The following is an 8,970-nucleotide window of genomic DNA, read 5'->3' on the forward strand; positions in this document are numbered from 1 at the left end:
CTCCAACTTATTTATTTTTAAGTTTAATTGTAACTCCCACAGATGCTAGTCTGCTGTTCACTTCCACGACTTCAACAATTTCTTACCTGCTCTGTTTTTAAACTCAAATTMAAATCCGTCAAAATCTTTTGTGAAATGAAGAAATGTTACTGCTTGGCATTTTTGTTTTGGTGTTTTTCAAAAACTGACAGTGACTACATTTAAAGAAGTGTTGACATTCTTTTCTGCAAAATAAAAAGCTTTAGGAAATTTAAAACAAACAAAGACACAAGCATTTATCTCTAAAATAAGGACAAACATTGCAATAAGAGATTTGTTTCTGTGTGCAGGATGGACGTCTGAGGCCTGGAGATCAGCTCATTGCCATCAACAAAGAGTCCTTGATAGGTGTGACCCATGAGGAGGCAAAAAGTATGCTAAACAAAGTTAAATTCAGGTAATTGCTGCTTGCTTTCACAATAAATTATTCAACTGTTTATGTTGTTGAACAAGATGGCTATACCAAAACTGGGGAGAAAAATTGGCCCGGTAGTTTGTGACAGACAGGTCCACTTTCAGCTGCTGAGTTTGTCACTTAGACACGAACATTTTATTGTTCAACATTTAGTTTAAAATAATTATGTTTCTAAAACATTGTTCAAGAAGTACGATGTSTACCAGTGGAGCTCATTTTGGTCTGTGAGAGTAACTGGAGAAAACCCACTCCTGCATTAGACGAACACGCAAACCCCATCCAGAAAGATCCCTGGCTTGGATTTGATCCAGCAACCTTCTTGCTGAAAGACAAAAGCTCTATCAACTGCCATATTTTATATTTATAATGTTGGTAAATATTCTCAGTCATCCAGCTAGTGATCAATCAAAAAAACTAAAGTTAATAAATAAATAACTGGATTTTTATTTTGAGTAGAAGTTTCCAAACATCACAGTTTTCATACGTGGAAAGAATAATATGGTAAAAACTGTATTTATGAAGACAAAAACAATGTTTTTCAATTATTAAATATCAAGGGCAGCACTGTGGTTTAGTGGTTAGCACTGTTGTCTCACAGCAGGAAGGTCCTGGGTGCAAGTCTTGAGCTGGACCTGGGTTCTTCATGTGTGTAAAAGTTCCTCTCATGTTTGCTCAGGTTTTCTCCCAGTACTCTGGTTTCCTTCCACAGTTCAAATCGGTGATACCTATGTTTCTTAGTATCTCTGTTCCTTGTGTTGGATAAACTATTTATCAAGACACGTCACACAGGAAACATTAAACTAGCAGTAGATTTGGGTTTAGAGCTCTTTACTCCCATGCAAGGAATCGAGCCACAGAGAACAGTTATACCATGTCAGCAGAATAAACGAACATCACAGTCACTCTGGGGCTTTTTTATATCAGGCTTACGAACTATAGGCATGTCGGAGCCATTAATCAGAAAAAGAGAACATTTCAACAACCCCAAAACACTTTACGACAAAGATTAGTTCACCCCAAAGATCCAGTTCCCTGGCAAAAACAGAGTAATATAGTATGTGCTGTTAAGTGTCAGGAGGACTGTGATCAGTCATACATTGGGGAAACAAAACAGCCACGGTTCAAAAGAATGAGCCAGCACAGACGAGCTACATCATCAGGTCAGGACTCTGCAGTTTACACTCATCTACAGGCCAGCGGTCACTCTTTCAGGGATGAAGATGTTCTCATCCTTGATAGAGATGAACTTTGGTTTGAGAGAGGAGTAAAGGAAGCCATCTTTGTGAAGAAAAACCATCCACCATTAAACAGAGGTGGAGGCCTTCGTGTCCAGTTGTCCTCCTCCTACAACGCTGTTATTGCAAGTATGACTCAGCCCCCTGTGAGCAAAAGGTGTGAATCAGGGCCCCAACGATAGTCAAGTGATGGGGCATATGACCCTGTATGAACAAACTATAGAGCTAGTCAAGGCACTAATGACCTATTGTTAGGTGATGGCCCTCTTTTGCATGTGACTAACCTGTTTGTCCACCATGTGGAGGCAGTGCTTATAAGGCTGAGTTTATCTGAAACTCCTCAGACTGAAGAAGTCTCTTGGAGGAGAGACAAAACATTTCATTCGTCCAGAGGACCTACTTATTTTTCTTTTAGATTTTTCTACCTGGATAACTGAGATACATCAGGACTTTTCAGCAAGGTGGGGATTAGATCAACAAGTTTAGATTAACATTAACCTGGCCCTTGCCTTCCTACGCAGCTCCGCTCAATTCGAGTTTCCCTTCACTGCTCCGTCTGGGACTTCTCCCATAGAGATGGATTTCGCTGGCAGATTTTTAGCCGGGCCAATCAAAGAAGAGAACATCGATTTTCTGCGCAGTGTCTGCTTGTATTTTATTTTACCTGGGCCAATCAGCGAACAGAAGGAGGAGTTTTGAACGACTTCGACTTTCTGCGCAGTGTCTGCTAGTTATTTTAGCATAGGGCAGTGGAGGAAGTGAATGAAGCCAGTCCGTGTTGATGAGGCTTCCAAATTAAAATAAATTTGTCTGACAAAGCAGCAGCTCTCATTTACAGCCGTCTCATTCGGCTCGGTATGTTTCTCCTCTCAGTAGAGTTGTTTAAAACACACGCGATTTCCGGTTAGCTTCTTAGCTTAGCCTCCTTCACAGCGACAAACGTCGCAGCCAACTGATCCAATCATTTTAAAACTTCAGCAGAGGCCACGCCTCCTGTTAGAAACGCTTCTCTGTTCAGCAAGTCCAGACCCTTGTACGAAGCAAAGTGAAGGACAGGCTCTGGTTTAAACCAGGCTAGACTAACATGTAGAAAGAATAAAATCTTAATACGGTGACAACAATTTTTTTAACACCAGTACCTCCATTCTCATGGGGTTAATAATGGCAGTCATGAAAGGTTTGCCCATCAAATGCCTTTTACAACAAATGAAAACTTGAAGCACCAGGAGAGTGCACACCTCCACTAAGACCCTAGGTAATGCAAATTAGAGTGTGCAGCTGCTGAGCTGTGATTGGTGGAACAAAACTCTGCTGAATGCTGATTGGCTGTCACAGTATGATCTTATCACTAAAAAGCAGCCTCTAGCTCTGTTGTCTGTTTCAAGTTCCTGTTGTCTGTTTTGTGTTTTGAGCTTCAGGTTCTGTTTTTGCCAGATCACAGCAAGCTGCAGCTGTAACAGATGTTACCAGATCACCACCAAAATGTAATCAGTTGTTCTTTGTGATAACCCCAGCTTGCCCTGTAAATTTCATGAAAATCCTTTCATAACTTTTTGATGAACCTTGTGCACAGACAGATGGATGGATAGACAGACAGATAAAACGATGTTACCAAAAACAAAACCTTTTTGAATACTGATTTACAGTGAAGGCATCGGTTATAGGTACGAGGAAACAGGGATGGGTGTACCGGGAAACACTGTGATCTGGGTAACGGGGAAATAGGGATGGTGGACTGGAGGGAACATAGGGATGACCCTGTCTAATAAAATGTATATTTAGACTGACTTGACCACCCTTGAGAAAGAGGTCTGTGATCTCAATAGAATTTACCTGGTTAATCAATCAATCAATCAATCAATCAATCAATCAATCAATCAATCAATCAATCAATCAATCAATCAATCAATCAATCAATCAATCAATCAATCAAATTTTATTTATATAGCACTTTACAACAGTGACTACTGAACAAACATTAAAAGTTTTAGATCAACCCTAAAACAAACCAGAAGCCAATGGAGGGAGAAAAGCACAGGCGTAATGTGACTGTGCCTTCTAATGTTGATCAACAGTTGAGTATCAGCATTCTGGACCAGTTGGAGCCGATATAGGGATCTCTGGCTTATTCCAACATTAAGTGCATTACAATAATCAATATGAGAACTGATAAAAGCATGCATTTCCTTTTCAAGGTCCTTTTGACTCAGGAAGGTTTTAACCTTAGCCAGAAGTCGGAGTTGAAAAAAGGTGGTTCTAACAGTGCAATCAATTTGTTTGTCAAATTTTAGACTATTACAAAAATTAATTATCAAGATTCTTGACATAAAGGAATGACGAACAAGCAGCAGATCTGGTTACTGAGCTCTCTTTTACTTGCAAGGAGTCCATATACAGACAAGGTACAAAGCATACAATGTCAGCAGCATGAATTGAATTTCTGTACAGCTGTCAGGCTTTTAAAGCGTCCCCCACCTTCAAAGTGTCATCCTGTTTACGACCATGTAATCTCCTGTTGCTCCCAGGAACTCACAATTTGATGAACCATAATATTTTAAATCACGATTTAACCAACAATTGTCAAACATCACACCCAAATTCTTCACCACGGTCTACTGTAAGGAGCAACAACATTTGACCATATTTTAGCCTTAAACAATATATATTCTGTTTTGTTTTCATTCAGGTACAGAGAATTTTGTGATAGCCACTCTCTAATATACTTAAGACCATRCAAAACGCAGTCCAAAGGATTTATGTTGTTGGGGATAATTGGCAAATAGACTTGAACATRATCTGCATAAAAATGAAACTGGAGATTATTAGCTACGACTGAACTCAATGGCAGCATATATGTACAGTGAGAACAGGACAGGTCCAAGGATAGAGTCCTGAGGCACACCAGTTGTCACAGGAACAGTGTAAGAAGAGAAGAAGAGAAGTCATTAATCATCAACAGCTTGGTTAAATTAATGCTAATAAAATTATTATTTGTTATCCTATTTGTCTTTCTGATTACATCTGRTTTGTTTATATCTCCAGCCAAGACATTACGGTTGAAATTGCCTTCATCCCTGGTAAAGGACTTTTCCCAAGTAGCACATCTCTGCACAATGGAGTTCAGCGAGCTGCAGGCAACAACTCTGGACGCCTAAAAGTCCACATCAGATCACCAGAGGTCAGGTTCCTGACATGTGACTGTTCTTTCAGGATATTTTTGAATAAACTGTGTTTTATTACTTAGAAGAACATTAAAAATGGTAAAACTAAAGCTGTATTTTAAAACCTTTTTTTTGCTCCAGCTTTCTACATCTGTTTAAAAACAAGAAAAAAGAAAAAATTATTTTATTATAACCAGACATGGTTGAATAGCCTATATGCCACGGTCATTGACGCATTTCCGGTAAAATTCTGGCCACGCTCCTCCCTTCCATTTCCTGGTTACTGCCTATGTTTTTAGAGTCCTAATACAAGTCCGTGAAAAAGTTACAAAAGTTAAAGCATCTGTGAGCTACTGATATAAAACATGAGTTATTTTGTGTGCCGTTGTGTCCACTAACCAGCAGTACGATAGAGTATTTAGTTTTTATCCATTTTCCTCTTGATGAGGAGTAAAGGTGACAGCTATGGATCATAGCTATACAGGGAACACATCTTTAAAACTCACGCTTGCGTTTGTAATCGACATTTCTAACCTGAGGATATTCAAGAGTCAGATGCAGAAATGAGAAGACGGAGGTTACAAAAGGGAAATGTACATTTATCCTCCTTTACTGCCAAGACCGGGAGAGAAAAGACCACCTCACAGCTAGGAGGAAGCTAACACACAGCAGCCAGCCCGATACAGGTAGGTGTGTGTGTGCGCACGTTTGTGTTATACAGAGTATGAAATGTTTTTAGGCCACTTTGTCATGAGTTTTATGCAAAAGTAAAACCTTGTTAGAGTGTATATTACAGTGGAGACAAAACCCGAGCGATGAGCCGCGCCCCCTCCTCCTCCCGAGCACCGAGAGCTGCAAAACCTCCGCCTGATAATCATTACGTTTTCAGTTCACTAACGTCAGGGGAAACGATCCAAACTATACAAGTAGCCCATCGATTTAAAGCCTAGACTCTGCTCTTTCCAGAAATATAAGTGTCACAGCTCTACGTGAAAAATTCACTGAACAAGAAGCCAAGGAATAGCAAAAAAAGCTAAATTCTGGAACCATAAACACGAATGTCTTTTCTTTGTTTTTATGGCTTTAATCCACTTTGGAGTGATTTTTTTTCCACTTGGCTGGACCTGTACGTCTTTTTTCCACTCATCACTATCATATACATTTGGTTTCATCAGTTTGTGTTTTTTGTGCAGATCTTTGCTGAGGAGCCAGCTCCAGTGTCCTCGCCCTCTCCTGATATCTGTCCTCCAGATATTCATGTTTCAGGTAGATCAGCTCCTTGCAAATTGTCTTTATGTAACATTTCCAACATTGTGTCCATAGAAATATCAGTCATGTTCAAAATAAATGTAACTTTTTGATGAAAACAAACAAAACTATTTCTGTGTCAAAGTCAAATTAATGTTCCACAGAATAATACCAATTCAGTTTACCTTTTTAAAATCCTTTCAGGTCCAGCTGCCAAAAAGCACTTGACCATGGAGTGTTGTTTTGCAAACACTAGATGAGATTTAATCTGAGTTGTATGTAACAATGGCTTCTTTTTTTGCCACTTTCCCATAAGGTTTAGACTGGTGATGAACCCAGGCAAAAGTTGTTATTTGCAATCTCTCCAATTTCACRTGCTGAAGCTTATCCTTCAAAGTGATCACAAGTGTCTTGGTGATTTCTGTCATTATTCTCCTTTTTGCATGATAGCATCATGTGGGTGTAATGACAGTGTGACTTGAAGTTGCTCTTTGTACGATCTTGCACTGATCTGCTTAAACAGTGTAGAAATATAAAAGGTACAAGTATCTACATTAACAAACATCTCACTAAAAGAATGCTYATATTGCCAAAAAAAGCTAGATCATTAAAGAAACAGGACAAAATTCAYGCTACGAAGGCAATCAGTTGTAAGGTTTTCATCAAAACAAAATATGCACCAGAGAATGCCAGAGGTCTTTGGATTATATCCTTAGATCAACTGGAGAAATTAGAAGCTGATAAGTAGTCTGTGTAAAACAAACAACAAAGTGAGGTGCCTGTAATAAATAACATGGGGTTTACTCAGTTTTTCAACTGAATGCTTTTTATCAATCTGTAAAAGGATTGAAACTTGGTCATCTGGAGTTTAAAACATAAAATTGATTAGTTAATTTCAGGAGATTTTATTGAAGACAAATATTATATCATACAAATACYTATAATGACCATTTCTGAGATTCATTTGAACCTTCCCACTAAGGTCTATTCAAGGGTGCTGGAGAAGTCAGTTTGATCAATGGTCGAACCACAGATTCAGGATGAGCAAAGCGGGTTCAGTCATGGAACACTGGACCAGCTCTTTACCCTCACTGGGATCTTCAAGGGGTCACATGAGTGCAAAGGTTTGGTTTGCGTTACTGGCAMAAAGTCAGACCCCTTCAGAGGACTCCTCCAGGGCTACCCYTTYTCACCGATTCTSTTTARAACTTTGATGGACAGAATTTCTCGATTCAGCCAGGGAATGGAAGGAGTCTGGTTCAGRGACCTCAGGAGTCCATCTCTGCTATTTGCAGATGATGTGGTTSTGTTGGTGTCCTCYTGCTGTGATCTTCAGCTCTCACTGGAGTGGTTCTCAGCCAGGTGTAAAGCGGCTGGGATGAGGATCAGCACCTCCAAATCTGGTCCTCAGTCAGTAATGCGGACTCTGTGCCGGTCTGTTGTGGTGAAGAGGGAGCTGAGCTGTAAGGTGAAACTATCTGTTTACCAGGCAGTCTACGTTCCTACCCTCACCTYTGACCATGAACTTTGGGTAGTGACCGAAAGAACCAGATCACAAATATGAAATGAGTATTCTCTGCAGGGTAGCTAGACTGTTCCTTAACGATGTTCCATTAGCCAAATTCTGTCACTTTTCATCATATCACAAACCTCTACTATGAAAGGAGGTGGGCAATAAGTGTTCCTATAATTAGATTCAGCACAGATTTCACCTCACAACCTCCTCTGGTATGACTCAGAGAAAATTGTTAGCATGTATGAGCATTGTACTTGGCTCACTGAAAAAAGAAAGCATATTTGGCTTCAGTTCATCAGTTAAGCCGTGTTTAAAATAAGAACAAAAAGTACCAGATTAGGACAAACTGGTATTTTAAGTTCCTGCTAGGGATTTTTACTCAGCTGTCTGTGCACTAATCCCTGATTAGGAGCTACATACACAGAATGTATGCTCTCTGTCATACTGACCTAAAAACAGATTCATATCAGTGAGCATGGTACAGAGGGAGATRGTCATCCAGTAGATCAAAACAGGAAGGAGTAAAGTTTACGGTAAAGTAAACTTTTCTTTCAATGAGTTTCATTTAAAAATGTTTGTGTGATATTTTTACTGCATTCTTCCTCCTCTCAAATGTGCAGGTTTGTTATTATTAATCAACTCATTTTTAATCTACTTTTTTAACTTTTTAACATTCAAGAAACCTTTTTGTTTAATCAACAGCTGTACCTGAAGTCAATCATAAAAGTTTTAAGCCTATTATTTTTATAAACCAGGCCTATTCAGTAAGCAGCCTTTTGGCCCCATTAGTTTTTTTAAAAAAAATTTGAACCCCTCAAAGCTGCCAAAATCTCAAAGTGTTTTTGTCTGAATACAATTCTAAAAATATGCTAAATATCAGGACTTTAACTTTTTTTGCACTTGTTGCACAGGTGTGCCTTACTATTTTTTTCCTTAGGTGCACCAMCACAAAAGTTAGGTGCACCCAAATTTTATTAGAATTAGAAATGTACAAGACATAGAATTTAATGAAAAATTATTTAACGTGATTCTATGACCTGAATGTTTTATGTGAACATCTCAAGCTAAATGAAATTAAAGAAATAAGTGCAAACGTTTAAGAGCTGAGCATCTTCTAAACATCTCAAACTGAACATTTCATGGTTAACCCAGCTTCCCCATGTATAAATCTGTTGGTGTGACTGTGTGATTGTGGTGGTCTGGAGGGGCTGTAGGTGCAGGGATGCAGCCACCCTTCCACCACTGAGTGTGAGTGAGCAGTGAATGAATAATGCTTAAAACTGCAAACAGTGTTTCATTGTCTAGAAAAGTGCTATACAAGACTAATGCAATATTATTATGTATATTATATTATAT

At 39.0% G+C, this 8,970-nt stretch overlaps 1 protein-coding gene across 1 annotated transcript in view; it reads left to right on the forward strand.

Annotated features, from left to right (window-relative positions):
- Nucleotides 1-329: 329 nt before the first annotated feature.
- si:dkeyp-72e1.9 (syntaxin-binding protein 4) overlaps nt 330-8,970 on the forward strand; it is a gene marked incomplete at its 5' end in the record, with an annotated part of 25,692 nt that continues 17,051 nt past the window's right edge. The window contains 3 exon segments of the mRNA XM_014033352.1: nt 330-436; nt 4,732-4,867; nt 6,044-6,116. Of these exon segments, the coding sequence (XP_013888806.1) occupies nt 330-436; nt 4,732-4,867; nt 6,044-6,116 (316 nt within the window).

This window comes from Austrofundulus limnaeus, unplaced genomic scaffold, assembly GCF_001266775.1.
Source record: "Austrofundulus limnaeus strain Quisiro unplaced genomic scaffold, Austrofundulus_limnaeus-1.0 Scaffold1705, whole genome shotgun sequence".
Classification (NCBI taxonomy): domain Eukaryota; kingdom Metazoa; phylum Chordata; class Actinopteri; order Cyprinodontiformes; family Rivulidae; genus Austrofundulus; species Austrofundulus limnaeus.